The 22,328-nt window shown below is 48.4% G+C and overlaps 1 protein-coding gene across 1 annotated transcript in view; it reads right to left on the reverse strand.

Moving 5' to 3' along the window:
* The window catches only part of Ints3 (integrator complex subunit 3), a 42,126-nt gene that overhangs the window by 6,583 nt on the left and 13,215 nt on the right, over nucleotides 1-22,328 (reverse strand). Inside the window, exons 4-21 of the mRNA XM_005367237.2 lie at nucleotides 18,037-18,150; nucleotides 17,715-17,799; nucleotides 16,061-16,127; nucleotides 13,772-13,916; nucleotides 12,226-12,355; nucleotides 10,469-10,566; nucleotides 8,374-8,565; nucleotides 6,498-6,585; nucleotides 5,961-6,040; nucleotides 5,641-5,732; nucleotides 5,303-5,409; nucleotides 4,578-4,697; nucleotides 4,192-4,321; nucleotides 3,775-3,829; nucleotides 3,452-3,555; nucleotides 2,963-3,007; nucleotides 2,717-2,836; nucleotides 54-207 (exon numbers count right to left, since the gene is read on the reverse strand). Coding sequence (XP_005367294.1) covers nucleotides 54-207; nucleotides 2,717-2,836; nucleotides 2,963-3,007; nucleotides 3,452-3,555; nucleotides 3,775-3,829; nucleotides 4,192-4,321; nucleotides 4,578-4,697; nucleotides 5,303-5,409; nucleotides 5,641-5,732; nucleotides 5,961-6,040; nucleotides 6,498-6,585; nucleotides 8,374-8,565; nucleotides 10,469-10,566; nucleotides 12,226-12,355; nucleotides 13,772-13,916; nucleotides 16,061-16,127; nucleotides 17,715-17,799; nucleotides 18,037-18,150 — 1,926 coding nt within the window. The remainder of the gene's footprint in view (nucleotides 1-53; nucleotides 208-2,716; nucleotides 2,837-2,962; nucleotides 3,008-3,451; nucleotides 3,556-3,774; nucleotides 3,830-4,191; nucleotides 4,322-4,577; nucleotides 4,698-5,302; nucleotides 5,410-5,640; nucleotides 5,733-5,960; nucleotides 6,041-6,497; nucleotides 6,586-8,373; nucleotides 8,566-10,468; nucleotides 10,567-12,225; nucleotides 12,356-13,771; nucleotides 13,917-16,060; nucleotides 16,128-17,714; nucleotides 17,800-18,036; nucleotides 18,151-22,328) is intronic.

Raw genomic sequence — 22,328 nt, forward strand, 5'->3', positions numbered from 1 at the left:
GACGGTGTGGAGATACTGACCTCTGTGTACATAGACGGTGTGGAGATACTGACCTCTGTGTAGATGGACGGTGTAAGGTGGCATAGCAGACGCACATCATCCTCTTGGCAAGCCTTCATGTCCATCATCAGGCAGGTGTGCAGGTCACCCAGCTGGGTAGCCTGGGCAAATGACTCGTACAGGTTCATCTTCCCTGCCGCAGCTTTGCTACAGAACAAGTCAGATGTAAGCCAGCAGTACAACCCAGCACCAGGGCTTCAACCATCCTCAGGGAGGTGCCTATTCTACCCTGCAAGCTGTGCTTAGGGACCCCATATCGCTCCTTGCCTTCACCAAGAGTTCAGCAATTTCAGGGTCAGGAGACTTTTCTTCCCCCAATGCTAGTCTTTGTTTTTTTATTTGAAACAGGGTCCCACTGTATATCCCTGGCTGACCTTGAACTTATGGAGATCTACTTGCCTCCACCTTCCAAAGGATGGTAGTGTTAAAAGAGTGTGCCGCTATGTCCAGCTACCCCAATGCTCTGACCACCAGCAGTTCTGTACTGACCCCCGAGAGAAGAGGGAAGAGTCCTGTCAAGCTGGAGAAGTAGCAACTAACACCATGTACAAAGCCTACGTTGGAACGGAGGCTTAAATGTAAGAGTTAAAACCATGTGGCGCTCAGACAAAACTCATGAAGTTGGGTATGGTAGCACATGTTTATAACCTCAGCACTCAGGAGGATGAGGCAGGAGGATCTTTGGAGGTTCTGAGAACCTGACTCAAAATGAAACCAAACAAACAATAAGAACTCTAAGTAGGCCAGTCAGTACTTGGGAGGTGGAGGCAGGAGGATCAGGAGTCCAAGGCTATCCTTGGCAAAGCAAGTTCGAGACCAACTTCAACATGTGAGACCATCTTAATAAACAAAATAAGCTGGGCATGGTGGTGCATGCCTTTAATCCCAGCCCTCAGGAGGCAAAGGCAGGAGATCTCTGGGTTCAAGGCCAGCCTCGTCTATACAGTGAGCTCTAGGACAACCAGGCTACCCCTGAGTCTACGTAGAGAAACTTTGTCTTAGAAAAAAATCCAAAAAACAAAAAAAGACAAGGGCCAGAGAGATGGCTCAGTGGCTAAAGAGACTCAGGTTCAATTCCCAACACCTACATGGCGGCTCACAACTGTCCATAAGTCCAGTTCCAGGGGTCTGACATCTTCACATAGACATACATGAAGGGAAACACCAACGCATATAAAACAGCAACAAAGAGATAATTTGAAAATGTCTAAAAAAGGCTGGGTGGGGCTGGAGAGATGGCTCAGTGGTTAAGAGCTTTGCCTGCTCTTCCCAAGGTCCTGAGTTCAATTCACAGCAACCATATGGTGGCTCATAACCATCTGCAGTGAGATTTGGTGCCCTCTTCTGGCCTGCAGGGATACATGCAGACAGAATACTGTATACATAATACAAACTTAAAAAAAAAAAAAAAAAAAAAAAGGCTGGGTGATGGTGACGCACACCCGTAATCCCAGAACTCAGAAGGCAGAGGCAGCAGATCTGTGTGAGTTTAAAATCAGTCTGGTCTACAGAGCCAGTCCCAAGACAGCCTGGACTGCTACACCTAGAAACTGTCTTGGCAAACCAGAGGGGGCAGATCTCATATAGCTAAGGCTGGCCTGGAATTCCTGCTTCCGCCTCCAAAGTGCTAAGACTTCAAGAGTTTAGACCTTGAGGGAACTAAGGGATTCATGATCTGATGGCAAGATTCGGAGGCAGGAGAAATTTCCTGGAGCCTAGTTGGAGGCACTGGGTCATGTAATCACAAAATTTGTTCCTGGCCCTTCCCTGTCACATTCTCTTCTTGGCTGTTCTGAGATGAACTTCCTCTGCCACTTGCCCATGATGCCCACTGCTACAATGTCCATATGCTCACGATACCCACTGCTACAATGCCCACTTGCCCATGATGCCTGCTGCTACAATGTCCACTTGCCTGTGATGCCTGCTGCTACAATATCCACATGCTCGCAATACCTGCTGCTACAATATCCACATGCTCACAATACCTGCTGCTACAATATCCACATGCCTGCGATGCCCGCCACTACAATGTCCACATGCCTGTGATGCCTGCTGCTACAATGTCCACTTGCCCGTGATGCCCGCTGCTACAATGTCCACATGTCCGCAGCTACAATATCCACATACCCATGATGCCTGCTACTACAATGTCCATATGCCCTTGATGCCCACTGCTACAAAGTTCTGTTTCACACAGGCCTGAAAGAACAGGTCCAGCAGACCCTGTGCTGGGCTATCAGGGAACAAGAGCCAGCACACATCTTTCCTCTAAGTCTCTCTGTGTCACAATGATGAAAAACTTATTAACACAGGATGTACAATCCTTGGGGTTTTTTGTTTTGTTTGTTTTTGTTGTTGTTGTTGTTTGAGACAGGGTTTCTCTGTATAACAGCCCTGGCAGTACTCACTTTAGTTAGGCTGGCCTCTAACTCACAGAGATCCGCCTGCCTCTGCCTCCCGAGTGCTGGGATTAAAGGCATGCGCCATGGTCGCCCGGCTATGGACCCTAGGTTAAACTCCTGGCACCCAAACTAATGTACAAAATGGATTGTGCTGCTATTGATAGCCAAAAGGGGAGGGGATTGGCTTGTGTACCAGAGAGGCTGCCTCTCCAGAACACTAACATCACAGAGGCGACACAGACCACACCCACCTTGCCCTCAGGTAGTAGAGCAGGTGGTAGCCGATCTTGGGTTGCTTTTGATACAGCTCGGAGAGAAGGTCCAGAAGCAGCGAAAAGCTGCTGTTGTCCTCCTGCATCTGGCACAGGTTCCTGGACGGGGTGGAGAAAGCTATCGCCTAGCGCACACTCTAAGGGTTGGCTCCCCACCAAATACAGAGATAGCTGTGTAGCATCAGGGAAGATGGCAGGCAGACAGCTCTTCAGCTGAGGGCTTACCTAAATATTAGGTAGAGAGGTTTCCCTACAGATTCCTCCAGGGACCTAAAAGAGGAAGGTTCCATGTGAGAGTCTACATGCATGGAAAGATACGGAAGACCAGGTATCCCGCCTGCTCCCTTCCTACCAAAGGCAAACTTCTGCTGCCTAGTGCTTAGCAATAGAGAAACAGGTTGCCAACACAGACGCACAATCTGAGAATGTCACCCTCACTGGGGATCAGACTCTTGCCCTTCAGCCAAGTCCAGACCAGGGGCCAATCCCTGGAGATCAGCAAAGCTTGGGGTCACTGGCCTGGCAGCAGGCCTGGAAAAACAGGGCAGGGACACTGGGCCATGGCCCAGTACTCTCAGGGCCCATTAGTACATGGAAACATGGAAGCACCATGTGAAGGGGGACTCTGCCCAAGTCTACAGGAAGAGCGTCTGGGGTCTGAGCTGGAAGAGCACACTCTGGCTTGAGGCCCAGGGTGTCAGAGAGGAGCCTTACTCTTCAGTGACCTCTTCAGGCAACACTTCCCCTCGAAAGTGGGCTTTGAAGAGCTCCTGTAGGCAGGAAGCAAGGACAGAGAGCTGCTCCGAATCGAAGTCTTCCTGGTGACAAGACAGAGGGAGGAGACATTTTGACCCAGACCCAGCCTCATTGTCCCCACCTGCGTCTGCCTCCCAGATCAGCTCACTCCTGTTCCCTGCTCAGAAGGGCTTCATCGGGGGAAGGGAAGGTAGGGGCTTGACTGCCCATGAGGCTTGTGTGAGCATTGTAAGCTGGGAACGCTTGGGACTGCTTTCTCTGAGGACTTGGTTCCCCCTTACCTCTAGGACCTGGTCCACAATTTCCTGCATGACCTCACACTGGGCCTCTGTGTCACTACAGCGTAGAAGCGAGAGATTAGGAAGAGCAGGGGTACGGCACCTCCCACGCTGTGCACAGGCACGTGCAAACCTACGAGGGAGCTATGAGCTCCCAGCTCAGAGGGAGGACATCTGGCTAGCAAGTGCCATTCTGTGGGCAGAGGCCCAAAGAAGTCCAGGACAATCCCCAATCCACCCCGCTCTTACCTTCAGAATCCAGAAAGCAGGGGCTCCCCTATTCCTAGCCCATGCTTCCCAACATCAGCCAAAGACATTTCTCATGAAGCTTCAAGTGCCCCTCCACCCCCACTCACCTGTACACCATCTAGGTAGCAGGAAGTACCTGGACCTAAGGCGGGGAGCAGGGTCTGTACCCACCTTCCCTTCTGTAGCTGCAGAACTTTGTCCCTTAGGGACTCGTCCAACTGATCGAGGTAGGGGGTCACATCAACTGGTTCCTCCACAACGGTCTCCTTGATGGGGTGGAAGCGGAACTCTCTCTTCTTCCCTGAGGGTGGTTTGTCGCCATGAGCTACCTGCGCCCTCCTCACACCTAAGGCCCTGTTCACTCAGTGTGCTGAATCCCAGCTCACATCCTGCTATCTACTCTCCTGCCTTTAGTGGACCATTGAGCCTCATCAGATAATAAACAAAACTCAAATCTCAAGGACAAAGAGGCAGGCTAGAAAGACTGCAGACAGGCTACCTGAGAACTAGGCCTCTAGGGTTGTCACAAGTCAAACACTCTCTGCTGCTAATCTTACCTTTGCTATTGAGATCCTCTTCATCATCACTGAAGGCTGCCTCTGCATTATCATAGCAACTCTCGTCCTTATCCGACAGATGGTTGTCCATTTCCATGGAAACAGGCTCTTCAATTTTGACTTGTGAGTAAAGAGAAAAAGATTCCTGATGGCCTCCTGTGTCCCCCAGTACGCCTCATGCTTCTGGGGATGAGACTAGTGGGCAAGTGGGAGAATGCAGTTTGGCCCTAGATGGACGAATTTGCCTTCTAGCTCTCTGTGACCCATGTCAGCTCAGGATGATGAGCGGAGTATCACCTTCTTTTCTGAAACGGGGCTTTATGTATCCCAGGCCTTCCTGGGTCCCCCAGTCTTCCTGCTTCTGCCTCCCAGGTACAAAGATAACAGGCTTGCACCACCAAGCTCAGCACAAGGGATATTTATTAGTGTTCTTTAATTTAAAACCAAGTTGGAAAGGAGTACTTGGCTTAAGCTCTTATTCCACAACAAAAAATTGTGGAAGCCAATGTGGCAAAGGGCAGTGTGAACTCAGGGACAAAATGACCATGACAAGATCTGCTAGGGCCTGGAGTAAGGACTGGGAAGACATGTGGCAGGCGAGTGACCGCTGTGCGGCAAGCATCCTGGGAAAGCCGTGCTCTCCCCGGGAGAGCACCAAGGGAAACGAGAACAAGAGCAAAGACTGCAAACTCAATTACAATCAGATGACCCCGTGAGGTCCATACCTTCCACGGGCGGGGAGGGCGAGCTGCAGAACTCAGGGAATTTCTCTCGAAGCATGGCCCGCAGCTCTTTATCCAACTTAGGGTTGTCAAATAGGGGAGCCAAGTGTCTAACAGAGAACACAGATGACGGTCAACATCAGAGCTACTCACTGCTAACACAGGTCGGCTAGCACAGCTTCAGACCCTCCAGAGTCCACAGGGGACTTCTGCATCAAGGGGACACTGGTCTTCTGTCCAGTAGACGGCAAGGAGTCAAAGTGAGGCAACAACATCTGAGCTAGAGGGATTGGACCTAATGAAAATGGAGAATCCCCTCCCACAACACACAAATTCCTTACGCTAAGACTCGTTTCTCCACAATGTGGTTGAGGGAAGAAAAGACACCCTGACGCACATGGCCTTCCAACGGTGGGTAGAAGTTAGGAATGATCTAGAAGGGAAGAAGAGGAGGAGTAACTACAAAGCTCTGCTGGAGAAAACTAAGCAGCTGTTTTAGTTTCCGCGAGTAACAGTGGCGGTATGGCCGCGGGGCCATTCCACTGGCTACAGCGCTTGCTATCAGGGCCAGGACCACAGTCGAGGCACACCAGGAGACTAACAGGAACTGAACACTGCTCATTCAGGATGGGGGGGCCAGGAAAGCCGCGGTGGCACTTACTCGGCACATGAAGTCCAGGAGCGTGGCAGTGATGGCTGGGTGGGGCTTCATGGAGTGGTGCATGACCAGGATGGCCGGCTCTGGAGAGGGTGAGGGAAAAATGAACTAGCCCCCTACACCAGACACCGTTTCCATGTCTAATAGTTTCTCAGTATCTGTGAAGCCCCCAGGAAGTGCTGCTGTGTGTACTCCCCCAGCTGGGACCAGGCAGGGAGCCCTCCCCAACTGCATTCAGTCCTCATCTCCCTTTTGTACCAGTACTCACTCCGCTTGGAAAAAAAAAAGGAGATGGGAAGGGAGGACAGACTTCTGCCTAGGCCCTCCCCACTCAGAGCCCAAGGCTACGGGAAAAGGCAGCAGCAACTGGTTGGCCTCATCAAAGCAACTTTCCCTCTAGGTCAAGGGAAAACTGAAGGGGAACAAGCGAATTCCTCCTGGATAAACAGGCACTTCCACCCCCCACTCCCCTGAGACTTGATGACAAGCGTGGGGGCTTCGGGGACGGGAGGGTGGTGCTGACTGGTCCCAATCACATACCTATGTTCATAATGCTATCCTTTTCTGGGCTAAAGAATAGCCAGTCATAAAACAGAGCCAGCTTGGCATTAGAGGCAGCAACGTTGGACTGGAAAAGAGACAGGGAGAGGGCTAGTTCCATCAGTTGGCTCCCATCTTTCCAGAGCCAAGGGGATTTGCAGGGCCCTCTTGGTTGTTTCATCTTTAAAATTCAGTTCCCAGTGAGAGATGGCATAACCTCATAGGGTGAGGCACACAGTCTATTATATGGGAACCGGCCTGGGTTTTTCATGTATCGTGTAGTACACACGCCTACTCTCTATAAGGAGATCAGCACAGGAACACTGACCAATCACAAGTTGATATGATAGCCTACAGCTGCCTTTGTTGAACAACCCAGGCACCTCCCTACAGACCCCCTAGGAAAGGCCTGCAGCCTGAACCAGCACATTCCAGGAACACCATAAAATGGGGGAAGGGTGTGAGATGGTCAAGAACAGTGTTAGCCGAGCACAGAAAAAGGAAACAGAAGATGGCAGCTCTCTTAAAGTTTCTGTGTTTGGGGAAAGGAAGTCTCTAAAGCTGATGCCAAAGTCGTGGATAGAAACATCTAAAGTAGCGGTTCTCAACCTCCCCAACGCTACAACCCTTTAACACAGCTCCTCATGTTGTGGTGACCCCAACCATAAAATTATTTCACTGCCACTTCATAACTGTAATTCTGCTACTGCTATGAATCATAATGTAAATATCTGGTATGCAGATATCTGATACTCAATCCCCAGGTTGAGAACCACTGAACAGAGTCAGGGGGGTGTAATGACATATGTCTACAATTATAGCACTTAGGAGGCTGAGACAGGAGGATTGCTGCAAGTTTGAGGCCAATTCAGGCAGCACTCCAAGACCCTGTCTCAAAACTCAGTGGTTAATGAGTTCTTGCAAAGAACATGTGTTATTTTAGCACCAACACGGTGATGCACAAGCAGCTATGTCTCAGTTCCCTCTTTTCACTTCTGGGCCTCCACCACCAGCACACACACACACTCAAGCACACACATCAGAACACAGGTACTCACACACTCAGGCATACACACCAGCACACACACACATACACTCAGGCATACACATATATCATAAAATAAATAAGTAAATGAAATAAAACAGAAAAATGAAAACCCTGGATATGAATAAGGAACAGCTCATGAGAATGACTATTGGGTTTGGAGAGATGGCTCAGCAGTTAAGAGAACTGGTTACTCTCCTAGAAGACCCAGGTTCAATTCACCGCACACACATGTCAGCTCACAACTGTCTGTAACTGCAAGATCTGACACCCTCATACAGACATACATGCACACCAATGCACATAAAATAAAAATGAATTTAAAAAAAGAGAATAACTATTATGGCTTCTAGAAACAACAAGGAAAAACACAGAGATGTCTCTGAGACTCAGGCCTAAGAGGGTCCCTCAGGGACCCAAGTAGGAATGCCTCAAGAATCCAGAATTTTGAGTTGGGCACAGTGGTTGGTATACACCTAATCCCAGGACTGAGGGGACTGAGACAGGAGGATTGTAGCTCAAGGCTAGCCAGAATTATACAATAAAGTCTTGTATCAAACAAACAAACAAAGAAAGAAACAGAAATCAGGGTTTGGGGGCTTGGCAGTAGGGAAGATGGTGAGCCTCGTCAAACCCAAGCTCAGATGAGAACAACTATCAATTTCTAGAGATGAAGAAAGGGAGGTAGCGAGCCTGAGGCATTCAGAAGACCTAATGGAAAGGTCCATTAGGGTTCACATGGCCCTGGAATCAGAAGGGAAGTCCAGGAACACGCTAGAAGAGGCGCTGTTCACCACCCAGCAGTCTCTGCCCTGCTGCATGGTCCTTTACCGTGCACGTGGTCAGAAGCCAGCCAATGATGGCCCATCGGGGCAAGATATCTGAACTCAGCACTTCATTCGAAGGGTGGACCACCCCACAGATGTATCGAATGAGGTCACAGCGCAGAGACTGACTGTCAGGGGTTGAGAGGTACTGGCGCTGGAACCAATCCTGGTATCGTTTTTGCTGGCCAAATCGCACCTGAGGGAGGAAGAAGTGAAGGGGAGGGTGGGCTGGTGAGCAGGAGACTGGAAGCTAGTCTTGGACCATGTGCTTGTGACAACTTCAGTAAGCTCTTTGTCTCTCAAGTGCCCTCTCCTTTGGGGACATCCTGGTCTTAACCACCGTGAAGCCCTTTCTGGCTTGCCCTGTGCATCAGCGGTCTGCTCGCTCCTGCAGCAGGCCTCATGCTCACCGACCTCTGAAACAGCTGCGGCCCTTTCTGGCCTCTACCTCTCGCGCCTGTCACTGGCTGGAAGCTTCTCCTTTTCTGGAGCTACTGCTGAACAGCAAAGACTGCTCCTGGAGAGTCAGAGCCAACCCTGGCCCCACTCAGCGCTGACTGCCTCCTGATACAGGGTAGCCTGAACAGGACTGTTAGCCAAGGCACAGACTCTCCAGACCTGGCCCCAGGTCCAAACACACCTCAAATGTTTACACTAGAGGCAGATGTGGCAGCCCATACCTGAAATCTCAGCACTCCCAAAGCTGCTGGGGGAGGACTGCCAATAGTTCAAAGATGGCTGGGCTACACAGTCAGAGCCTGTCTCAATCCAGCCACCCAAACGGCAGCGCTAGATAGGGCAGATCTCACGCTCTCTTCTAGTGCCCTCTCAGATGACATCAAAATATATCAAAACGGTTAACAAGCTGCTCCCAGGTCAACACTGTGAAACAGAACTCGTAGCAGCAACGGTGGCTGAACACCTGAACTCTAACAATTGTGGCAAAGATACTAAATTTTAACATATGTGTGTGTGCACATCTAATGGCTAATTTTATAACATAAACTAGAATAGTTTTGGAAGATGGGGTCACAATTGGAAAAAGGTCCCCGCCAGACTGGCTTGTGGACTAGGAAAGCTGTGGTGCATTTTCTTGATTGGTGAGTGTTTGGCAGACATGACAGAGAGCAGGCTGAGCAAGCCGTGAGAATTAGCCAGTAAGCAGCAGGCCCCATGACCTCTGCTTCAGCCCTGCCTCCAGCTTCCTCCCCTGCTAGAGTTCCTGTTCTGACTCCCCTCAGTGATGGACGGGGTGACCTGGAAGTGTAAGATAAAACAAACTATTCCTTCTCCAAGGTGCTTCTGCTCATGGTGTTTTATGACAATAACAGAAACCCTAACTAAGACAGTATGTATATACTCTAAATGTGGTCTTGTTAGAGACATAATGTTGCTGCTAAGTAGTTGAAGCTAGCATGGAATTTGAGAACCTCTTGTCTCAGGGTCCCAATGCATATGCCATCACATCCCATTACAATTTGTTTTTTTTCTTTTACCTCTTTCTTTCGAGACACAGTCCCAGTAGGTAGTCCTAGCTGGCTTTGAATACATAAAGATGTGCCTACTTCTCATGTGTTGTGATTAAAATGTAGAGTGTACACCACCATGCCCAGCACTTCCTGTCATTGTTTTTCTTTGAAAGAAGACAGGTCTCACGTAACCAGGCTGTCTCTGACCCTGTAGCAGGTCCTCCTCCGTTACCTCTGAGTGCTGGAGCCTCTACACTCGTTAGTCCACTGTAGATTCCACAAACATCCTCAGAGATAGAAAAACCACAGTCCTCCAACATTTTTACCACAGTGCAACGTTTGGAAACCAAAGGCCACAGCCTACACTGTAGACAGTCACCTGTGTACAACCACTGTAATGGCTGCTTTTGTAACAAAACTTCAGAAGAGTTACAAGTCTTGCTTATTTAACACTACACCTCGAGTGCTTTCTCCAAACATTATTTCCGTGTACTGTGCAATGTGCAGGTATAGACTGAACCAAGGAAAGCACCAAAAAAGGTCAGGACTTAGCCACTACTGTGCGTGTCAGTAATCTGCGGTGACAAATCTGCAGTGAGCTCAGCTGACACCACACACAGACTGTCTCACCCGGGACGTCATGAAGAGGAGCTTGGTTTCCATGTCTGGGGTTAGACGACAGGCTAGAAACTTTCGGGACGTTCTTGACTGAAGCAGTTGTAGGATACCTGAACCGAGGGGACAAGAGAAGTATGAGAGCAGAGAAACAGAAGGCAGGAGAGGGAACTGGGTCAGAGCAGATGTGGCTTTGCTCATGGGCCTATTCTATGGCAAGCCCGAGAAAGAAGCCCGGCAAAGGCACACAGGGCTGCCTCCAGTCATGCCAACTGCAGCGCTTACCTTCTGCTGGCCTCCCAAACTGATACCCACATTTTTATAGCTAGATATAGATGGGTAATTCATTTTCTTCTTCTTATTTTTTGTTTGCTTGTTTGTTTGTTTGTTTGAGACAGGGTTTCTCTGTATAATAGTCCAGGTTGTCCTGGAACTCACTCTGTAGACCAGACTGGCTTCGAACTCAAAGAGATCTTCCTGCCTCTGCCTCCCGAGTGCTGCGATTAAAGGCATGTGCCACCCGCACCCCCCAACTAATATGTGAAGTCTTAGCCTGCCTTCCTACTCCTAAGGGTGACACTATGAAATCCTAGGACCAGTATGCCTGAATAGCACAGCCAGAGACCCTGTAGTCAGAAAGGTCTGTATCCAAACCCTGCCTGGCATTTATTACCTATATGGTCCTTCAGCGCGTGACTTACTCTCTTCGACCCTCATTTTCCTGTGCAGAAAGTGAAACACTCATCCTTAAGGGCTGTGCTGGTACACCCTCTGCTGCGGAGCAGCCCGAGCACACAGCATGAGCTGAGAACGCATACAGCCACACACACAGCATGAGCTGAGAACGCATACAGCCACACACACAGCATGAGCTGAGAACGCATACAGCCACACTCTGCTCTCCTCGCCCTCATTCCCTTAGCTCGTGTTGTGCATAGGTGTGGACGTGTGGGGGGGGGGGGGATGAAGCTATAGAATACAACAGGATTCTGGGAATGTCAAAGACATATGAACACACACACACACACACATACACACACACACACACAACAAAAAAAACCTACAGAGGCTTCTGACCAAACTAGACCCTTGTAGTGAGAGGCATGAGCGTTTCTTTTTCTTCTCTATAGCTCCAGGAATCAAACTCAGGACACTGTAAGTGCTTTATCACTAAGCTACATCCTGCGGTCCATTCTTCTAGGACTAAGAGGACCCTCTGCTGACTCCGCTTCAAGAATTGGCCAGTGACCCCCTGTCAACCACAAGCACAGTGAAGCTGGAGTCTGGCCCTCACCTTGTCAAGGAGCTGTGGGAAGAGGATCACAGTTTTCTGTCCACATCTGTGTTTTAAGTTTTTGACTACATTTTATCTTACTGAAGTTCATGTGTGGACTCACAGGTGTCATAGTGGTATGTCTGGAGGTCAGAGGCTAACTTGGGGAGCCAGTTCTTTTCTTCTACCATGCAGGGCTCTGGAGACTGAATTCAGGGCACTAGGCTTGGCAGCAACTGCCTTTACCAACTGAACTATCTTGAGGCCTTGTTATGATTTTTTTTTAAGAAGCACTGGCAGCTGGAGCCAAGCAAGTAGGACCTAGCCAGAAACTACATGAACCGTTCTGTGCTTCTGCCACTCCTGTGCCCAGCTGCACCCAGCAAAGTGTGTCCTACCCCAAGCTTTCTCTGACTAAATCTCTCCTGCCAATTAACTTCCACCCCTTCAAATCCACTCAGAACATACAAGGACAGGGCACACCGAGGGGCTTACTCACCTGTAAACTGAGGACTCAAAGCCTGAGGGTTATGGATGATATCTTTCCAGAGCAGTTCAAATTCTGGTATCCTAGCAACATTCTGAAGTAATCTTACAAGGTCGCGGCCAATCATCAAACATTCCATGAACTGAAAGGGAGAGAGGACGGAGAATGGGAGCAGGAGGATAAACCATGTACTGCTCACCTCCTAGAGAGGACAATACAGCATGCTCTGTGGAGGGGAGGGAAGATAGCTGAAGGGAGCATAGCAGTTTGCTTCTGGAGTCAAGGGGCTGGCTGCAGCTGCTCAGGAAGAGGCTGAGGCTGAGAGCCCTGAGGCTCTCACATCCATCAAGCCCCTCCCCACATGGGGCTGCTCTGATTCAGTTCAAGGAAAGTGAATTCCAAAAGTTTGGGGCCCGGAAGTAGCACTCCATACATCCTACCTACAGCGAAGTTCATTCTGGCTAACAGAAGAGACAGTTGTGATAAAGGAAATGATCTGTGTAACTGTGTGGTCCAAACAATACTGATTAAAATCATGTGTTACACAATTATATGGACACATTTCCAAGATTTTGGGAGATCTGCCTGCCTCTGCCTCCTGAGTGCTGGGATTAAAGGTGTGCGCCACCATGGCCTGGCTGATTTTGGGGGTTTTCAAGACAGGGTTTCTCTGTGCAGTCTTGGCTGCCCTGGAACTTGCTGAAAATCAGAGATCTGCCTACCCCCACCCCCAAAATACTGGGATTAAAGGGGTATGCTTTGAAGTTTTTTTTTTTAAGATTTGTTTTTTCATATACACATATATACACACATATATATTCATGTGTATATGAATGTATATTATGTATATATGTGTATATGTATTTGTTTTTACAAGACAAGGTTTCACTGTGTAGCTCTCACTGTCCTGGTAGCTCTTATAGACCAGGCTGGCCTCGAACTCATAGAGATCCATGGGTCTCTGCCTCCCAAGTGCTGGGATTAAAGGCATGTGCCACCGATGCCTGGCAAGGTTTACTCTTATGTATATCAGTGTTTTGCCCACATGTATGTAAGCACTATGTGCCCAGAGGCCATAAGAGTCCTAGATCCCCTGGAACAGGAATTACATATGCTGTGAGTCACCACATAGGTGCTGGGAATCAAATCCATGTCCTCTGCATGAGTAGCATCTGCTGTAACTACTGAACCTATCCAATAACTGCTTTTAATTTAAATTTTTCTATATGGCCAATAGCCTCATAGTAGCTTAGATTTAGAATATCTCTCTTGGGAGAAACTACAGTAAAAAATTCATAATCCACACAAGTAAACATGTCAATTACCGAAACAGGTGGTGTTGATGTAACAGTGGACACACAAGAACAGCTGCTGTCTGTTGTACAACAATGTAAATCGAAACCGACCAGAAAAACCCTGGATGCCAGTATTATTTGTGACATTTCTAAGAGCAAGGGGTATTCCACACCGACTCCCTGTCCTTTGTTCCTGAGCTGTCTAGGGATGATGATGCAAAGACCACATCCTCATACTTACTGATCTCGTCCCGTTTCCTTACCCGTTCCCGAAGCAAAGAGACACAGAAGTCAACTTCCTTCTGCCGAAGGGTCTGGAGCTGGGCAGTCCCATGGTGGTCCACGATAAGTCGGAGGTATGTGTACACAGCCATGGCGATGAGGATGCTGCTCTTCAGGACCCACTCCCTGCAGAAAGGAAGACACTGCACCTACCTCCCGCCTAGACCAGACCTGCGCCTCACGCTCATCAGTGACCACATACTGAGAACGGCTCTGTCCTGTGAGGGTTTTCCTCAGGCTGCTATTCTAAGAGTTGACTACGCCAAAGGTGACAGATTTTCTTTATCAGACAGATGCCCAACAAAGGTGGGTGCTGAATGAAATCAACCTCTTATAATCTAAGAACTTTCGTAGCTGTCAATGGGGTAACTGTGTCGGTTGACTCATTCAAGCACCAAGGCCCACCCCATGTGAAGCACTTGGGACAGAGGCAAGCTACACCTCTCCTGCTCTGCCACACAAAATGCTCTCTGTGTCCCTAGTTCTCTAAGTGTGATGCAAGGACCTCTGGGGATTTCAGGACCCTTTGAGGACCTGGAGTTCTCAGAACACATTGTGCTAGCCCTCTATTAGGCTTATTATGGTCAACCAAGCTACCAACCCCACCCTCAGATAATGAGTCACCTGCCCTAAGCCCTAAACCAAAATCTGGGAGGTTGTTGCGGGGTGGGGTGGGGTGTGCGACAGCTTTATTTAGATGGTAAAGCCCATTTCCCTAGCGTTTTAGATTTTCCCTGGAAAACAGCAATGAAAGCACTATCTGTTCAAAAGGGGCAAAGGGAAAGACACAGCGGGGAGGTTTCCAACTCTCTAATGCTGCCTCCAGTGCCAACGAGTTTGTAATTGCTTTGACACCCCTGCTGGAAGGCTGAGAACTGGAGGAAGAGTTTAATTAATATAACCAGGCAACATCCTGATTCAGGGACAGTAATCAAGCCACTTAATTGACTAAAAGATTATGGCCTTTTCTTCTCTTTTGATGTCTTCTCTTGTTTTTTGAGACATGGTCTTGCTATGTATACAGCCCAGGCTAGAACTGAATTCACAGCAATCTCCCTGCCTGAGTTTCCCAAATGCCAGGATTACAGACATGCACTGCTATACCCAGCACTGTCCTTGCTTTCATGAATGGAAATGCTAGCCAAGGACACACACTTCCCTTTCCCCCAACACCCCTAATAATACTCGGAAAGGTTAGGGAAACAGGAAGGCAAGCAGTTTAAAATGCAAGGTGTTCACTTTCACCAAAACTGTGAAGGGGCCGGGCAGCAAAGGGGCTGCTAGGTGACCCCTGTGAGGGAAATCCAGCTTTAAGGGATGATGGGACAGAATCTGGCACGAGGAACACGACAGAAATCAGTTTGAGGAAGATTACCAGCAGAAGGAAAGGACAAACCTGACCACTAGGATGGCGCAATGAAGAGAAGAGGAGATGGAAGTAAGGCTCTCTAGCCAAAGGTAGCAAAGAAAGATCTAAAGAGAAGCAGAGGCAGAGTAATAAAGTCCCCCTGCTACTGTGATGATGCCGGTCCCAGGGCAGCTGCATAACGGAGCTCAGGGCAGTAGGTGGCGCTGCACAGCCGCCTGGGCAGAGCACAACTCTGCTTAGAAGAGAACCATTCTTTTAAATTGAAACAAATATGGAAAATAATAGGCCCCCAGTCATTTGGCGACTTGATGTCCTTTCTCTGGAAGAGATGCTAAATGAAGATGTGGAAACTGGGATCAGAGCGCCAAGGGAAAGTCATAGGCAAATGCCCACACTAGGGCTGCCCTCACACCATTTCACTGTGTGTGTGGGGGCGGGGGGGGGGGGCAGAGAGCCAAATGCGTCCCACATCACCTTCTAAAGTGCGTCTCTGCTCTATATTGCTTCTGCACCACACTGCCCCTGTGCCATTCCAAAAAAGAGCATGTGCTGGACTGAGAGGCTTGGAAGAGAAGGCGAGGTACCTGCCAGGCTTGTGTGGTTGGCTGGCCCCCTCTACTGAGCTCATTCCCCCCTCAGCTTCCCCAAAATATAAACATTCCAAGGAGGTCTGGGTCAAAAATAAACGCTTATCAGATGAAACCAGATTTTCCTGGGCTCTGAGATATTTTAGCGAGCTCCTTCTTTCCCATTCCTCATCCCCTGGGACACACTGTGGCATCTGCCACCTTCCCACTGCACCGGAGTACGCTACAGCCATGAGCCTTTCTTCCCCACGTCCCACACCCACACCCTCATGGCCGTGTCTGGCTCTTGCCCCACCCTTCACGGTAGACTCTACCTCTGCTCCGTCAGGATATCCAGAACACTTTCTGCCAACCAGATATTTTTGGCTGTAACATCGCCACCTGATTTCAAGGGGGTGGGAAGGGGAAGAATCAGAATACAGTAGCTCTATTAGCAACTCAGCTAATTGAACAAACCTCATCCTGCCGGTCCACCCAGCTATCCCATCACTACTGCCCTGAATGCCCTTCTCTCTTCTTTTAGGTTTTAGTTTCCCCTTTGCCTTGAGAAAGAAAGGAAAAGAAAGTTCCATTCTTCTAGAACTGCTACTTTACCAGAGCCGGGACTTTTCTAACCACCAAGAAATGCAGAGGGAATGCTTTCTCTGTGAAAAGTGATGTCTGAGACAGTCAGAAGGCCCAGTTGAAAATCAAAGGTGTGATCTGGACTAGGGCAAGAGATGCGGTGCCGGGCACGGCTGCAGTCTAGTGCCCAGATGTGAGGGTGGGATTCGGACCCTGACAGGCTCGGGGGTTATCTCGAGACACCAGTCTTTAGATCTTTCTACTGAACACGCAGTGTTGCCAGACAAAAATATTGGGATGAGAAGGAAGTGCCAAGAAAGAATAAAAATACACAGCACACCAATGCTACACATAGCCCTGGGTCTCAGTGAGAAAACTCAGTGTTCACACTGTCACAACACAAAGGCTAGGGCCATACGTACCAAGCAGGAATATCAGTGTTAGAGAAAATCCTAAACAAAGGGCAAAGCATAGCCAGGTGTGATGGTGCATGCCTGGACCATCAGCATCAAGGAAGCTGATGCAGGAGGATTGCGAATTTGAGGCCAGCCCAGGCTACATTGCAAGACTTTTTCATTTAAAAAGGAAAAAAAAAAAAAAGCAAGGTGGAGTAGAGCTGGGCATGGTACAATTTGGTGGTAGAGTGCTTGCCTAAACAAGTGAGGCCTTAGGTTCAATTCTTACCACCATAAGAAACAAAACAAAACCACAGGCACTGGTGGGTACTGGGGGAAGTGGAGCTGCAGGATCAGCCTCATTTTTACTTATTATTTGTCATTAATATTTTGTTTCCTTTCTTGTTTTTAACAGAAAAAAAAAACCAAACCAAACCAAAACAACAACAAAAAACCAAACAAATAAAAAACCCTACAAGCAAATCCAAAAGCAGAAGAGATGATTTGGACAGATCTTTCCATATCCAATATTTCAGACAGATGTCACGATTGCCGAGATTAGAAAAACCTTAAATGTCAGGGACTGTTCTGTGACACTGTTCCTCAAACTGGCCCCAGCTAGTTGCCAAAATGACTAGGGAGCCAGTGTTCAGAACAGGGGTGGAGCCAGGGAAAGCAGAAAGGCAGAGAGCAAATGGCTTCCCTTGTTTCTCCCTGCCCAGCTTCCTGATCTAGAGCGCTCCTCACTCCAGAGTGGCAATGGCTAACACAGGCCAAACACCTGGTCAGGTCTTAATTTAGCAGGAAAGAAATCAAGGCAAAACTGATTATAAAGCCCTCTGTGATTTTTCAATCCATTTTTTTCCTGCAATGTATGTGGCCAGAAGATCTCTACACTGGGGTCCAAGAACCCATCAATCACGTTCCCTGGGTACTTAAGCGTCCTTCATTGCCTAAGCTTATCTCTGGCTCCTTCCCTTTCTTCACACACTCCTGCCCACAAGCTTACCTGCAATCTGCTTCATAAATGTCATGCAAACACCGTCAGCTCCTAGAACTCCACCCTTCACCAGTTCCCGAACCAACCACACCAACTAATGGGGAGAAACAGACATACAGGGCACAGATGTGAGGTTGAGAAAGGAGCTAACTAGGTCACCCACAACTTAGGTGCACAATAATGGCTGCAGCCCACACCCTCTCCAGCCTATAGCATGGAGTTCTTTTCCTTTCTTGTCTGGGGTTGGGGACTGGCCCCTCCTTGTGCATGCTAAGCACATGCTCTAACACTGAGTCACACTCCAGCCGTCCTCCGTCTTTCCTGGCCTTACCTGAGTCCGGCAGGTGTCTTGCAACTTCAAGTACTTCTCCATGAGTAGCTGGTTGATTTTATTCAGGACAATGTTCATGCCATCGCGACTCACCAGCGCCAGGTCCCGGTAACACTGTGACAAGTAAGGTTTATGAGCAAGATCCTGACCCCACAGTCACCCAGCCAGCCCGAGCCTGGCTCTTATTAACAGCAGTGGGATACTGGGTGGCAATAGACACATTGCACTCTGGATTCTTCCTTCTACAGGCTCCTCCATTCCAAAACGACCCTCCACTCTGCCTCTTGGGGTAGGGAAAATGACTCAAGATTCTCTAATAAGGCTTTTAAGAAAGGCTGCTGGGCAAAGCTGCTAGCTCTGTCCCTGTCCTCCAGCCTCCCTTTTCAGGAAGTGTCGAGACTGTTTGATGCCACAAGCTGAGCAAAGCCAGGTGGAAGCCATCTGTGTTCCATCTGCCAGCAGAGTTCACTGAGAAATGGGTCTAGGTGAAAGTCAAAGAGAAACCCAGAGGTTTTCAGGCTTGCTCTAACTCAGCCAGATGTAGCAAAGGGAATTTTGCTAAGGGACCAGGGTCTCACACTTTCTAGCTTGATATAGAGGCACATGCTTATTATCCCAACAGTTGGTGGGTAAGGGACAGAAACCACAAGTTCAAGGCCAGCCTGAGCTATAAAGTGAGACCCTTGCTTAAAACCAAAACCAAACACTTTCCTGTTTGTTTGAGCTAGAGCCTTACATTGTAGCTCAGGCTATCCTGGAACTCACTATGTATGGCAATTCTTCTGTCTCAGCCTACTGAGATAGCAGGTATGAACTATTACAGTCACTCAAAACCAGATATGGTGATGTACAACTTTTTTCCCCACATAATTGATTTATTCTTATTTTATGTGCATGGTTTTGATTACATGTATGTCTGAGGGCATCGGGTCGCCCAAAACTAGAGTAACACAGTTGTGAGCTGCCATGTAGGTGCTGGGAATTGGACCCAGGTCCTCTGGAAGAGCAGCCAATGCTCCTAACCCACTGAACCATTTCTCCAGCCCCGGTGGCACCCGTTTAACCCCAGCACTCAGGAGGCAGAGGCAGGTGGATCTCTGTAAAGCCAGCCTGGTCTACAGAGTGAGTTTCAGGCCACCCAGGGCTACACAGGAAAAAACAAATGAAACAAACTTTCATTTTTTATTATTTACTTTGTGTGATGGTGTGTGTGATTGTGAGTGATTGTGTGATTGTGTGTGTGTGTGTTGGTCACAGGAAAACTCTATGGAATCAGTTTTTTCTACCTTTTCTTACATTCCAGAGACTGAACTCTGAACTTGTCTGAGACAGAAATTACCAGGCTTGTGTGGCAATTGCTTTTGCCCACTCAGTCCATTTGCCGGTCCCGAAACATGAATTTTATTAACTAAATGCCTTTCTTCTTTTCTCTTGAATGCTAAGTACTGAAGCAGGGGAGGTCCTTCAGCATCCTCAGCCCGGGGGCGGGGGAGATAAGGGAGTGCAGAAGTTTCTTCTGAGGCACTGCTTCCCTTCCCCTTAGAACTCTCCCCACAATGCTTCTTCAATGAGGCCAGGCCTTAGGGAACCTCATTCGCTGCCTCCTGTGCCTGCTGAGTTCTATCCTGGTCTCAGTCAAAGGGCAAAACTTCCGTAGACAGGTTCTTAGCCAGAGAGAAACCTCAGAAGGCTGGTGCAGAGGTGGCTCAGATTAACAACAAGCCAGGTGGTGGTGGCACACGCGTTTAACCCCAGCACTCAGGAGGCGGAGGCAGGTGGATCTCTGTGAGTTCGAGACCAGCCTGGTCTACAAGAGCTAGTTCCAGGACAGGCTCCAAAGCTACAGAGAAATCCTGTCTTGAAAAAAGCCAAAACAAAACCTACCATCATCACCACTATCAACAAAAAAGATTAACAAAAAGCAGGGTGTGGAGGTTCGAGCCTGCAACCTCAGCATTTGGGCAGGAAGTGTAAGACTTTAAGACAATCCTGAAGCCATTTTTGACAATTCTGAATCCTCTCAGCCTCTGTGCCATAGTGCTTCCCCTCCTCCCCTGGAACCAAGGACCTAACAGCTACACTCGCACGTACTCAGTTCCTGAACAATTACCCATACACGTATGCTTTGGTTCGATCCTCTGGGAAACGGGCTCAAAATGACCTCTTACCTCATCTGATCTGGCAACAGCTCTCCAGTCAATTATTGGTAATAGCCCTTTCAAATAAGCCAATCAGAATAGTCAAAGAACAACCCCCCTTGCTTCTGTGGACCCTTTAAAAGTAGACTGTACCAGCTATTCGAGGTCCCTCGGCTTCCCGAATGCTGGGGGACCCTGTCATGACAGAATTAATAAAATCCTCACGCTTTTGCATCGGCTGTGGTGTGTGAGATGGTCTCTGGGGGTGACTCCTCCTCAGTGTTTGGACGCTAGAGTCCAACAGAAGGAAGATCAGAAGTTCAAGACCATCCTCAACTACATAGTAAGTTTGAGGGCAATCAGAGCCACATGACACACAGCCAAAAAAGAAAGGGAGGAAGGAAGACAGAAGAAAAAATATATCATAATAGTGACACAGGGTCCCATCCCTAACTAAAAAGTTATTTGTACACCTGGAGTGGTGGTGCACACCTTTAATCCCAGTACTCAGGAAGAAGAAAACAGATCTCTGAATTCAAGGCCATCTTGGTCTACAGAGCAAGTTCTAGGACAGGCAAGGCCAGACAGAAATCCTGTCTTGAAAAACCAAAATCAAACAGATTTTATGCTTTTTTTCTTTTTCTTCCTCTTTTTTTTTTTTTTTTTGGTTTTTCAAGACAGGGTTTCTCTGTAATTTTGGAGCCTGTCCTGGAGCTAGCTCTTGTAGACCAGGCTGGCCTCGATCTGCCTGCCTCTGCCTCCCAAGTGCTGGGATTACACCACAACCAAGTAAACCTTAAATCCACCCTGGATTTCTGTCCAAAGGCAGAACTAACCCTAATAAACTCTTACAAACAGTCCTCTTGCTTAAAGCTACAGTCTCAGACAACAGATTAAGGTCAGCCCTTATCAGCAACTCCCGCCAGAGAAGGATAAACAACTGGGCAGACCTGCCACTAATTCTTCCACCAGCCTGACCCAACTCAAGTCTCCAGATGACTTCTTCACCTGATAGATCCTCCCTCATCTAAAACTGTGCTCCTAACTGTGACATGCTTGCCTGAAGAGGTCTGACCTGGGGACCCACAAGGAGAGGACTGACTTAGAAACCTTCATTCAGCATTTGATGAAGCTGGTGCAGCCATCAGTTATGAAAGCCAGTGAGATGGTTCAACTCCCTTCGGAGTACAGGCCTGCCACAGTGCCAAAGGAGTAGACTATTCTAGCCCTTACCAGACTCGGTGGCCAAACTCATGGTAAGAAAACAAAGGCAGCAGAGCCCGCCGGCTCCCCTCCCTCCCGGAGGAGGCTCCCTCCCGGAGGAGGCTCCCTGACTTACCTTGGCAGACTTGGACCTCACATGAAACAGCCCTCTCCAGAAGCCAAGGCTAATCTGCACTGAGAAGACTACGACTTTATTGTTTCGTTTGTCTGCTGTAAGCTAAGTGTGACTCTGTAATGCAGACTGGCCTGGAGCTTCTTATTTCTTTATTTGTATACATGTTTGCCTATGAGTTTACGTACACCATGTATGTGCCATCTCTTGGAGGTCAGATCCCCCGGAACTGGAGTTATAGGCAGTTGTGAACTATGATATGGATTCTGGAAACTGAAGCTGGGTTTTCTGCAAGAGCAATAAATGGTCTTAATTACTGAGCCATCTTGCTAGTCATTTTCTATTTATTTGTTTGTTTTGTTTGGATACAGGGTTTCTTTGTGTATTCCTGGCTGTCCTGGAACTTGCTCTGTAGACCAGGCTGGTCTCGAACTCACAGAGATCCGCCCGCCTCTGCCTCCCGAGTGCTGCATTAAAGGCGTGCGTCACCATCACTCAGCTATTTGTATTTTTCAAGATTTACTTACTTATTTAACTTATTGGCTTGGCATTTGATATGTAGCTCTAACTGGTCTTGAACTCAAGGCAATCCTCCTATCTTAACTTCTCAACTACTGATCTTACAGGCATGTATCGCCATGCCCAGTTTTATGGGAGCTCAGTTTATGGGCTCACACCCAGGATCTCACACAGCACTAACACTGAGCAACATCCAATCAGATCTTTAAGAATTGTATGTAGTGTGTATACAGTGTGTGTGTGTGTGTGTGTGTGAGAGAGAGAGAGAGAGAGAGAGAGAGAGAGAGAGAGAGAGAGAG

Source organism: Microtus ochrogaster, unplaced genomic scaffold (genome assembly GCF_000317375.1).
Source record: "Microtus ochrogaster isolate Prairie Vole_2 unplaced genomic scaffold, MicOch1.0 UNK16, whole genome shotgun sequence".
In the NCBI taxonomy this organism is placed as follows: domain Eukaryota; kingdom Metazoa; phylum Chordata; class Mammalia; order Rodentia; family Cricetidae; genus Microtus; species Microtus ochrogaster.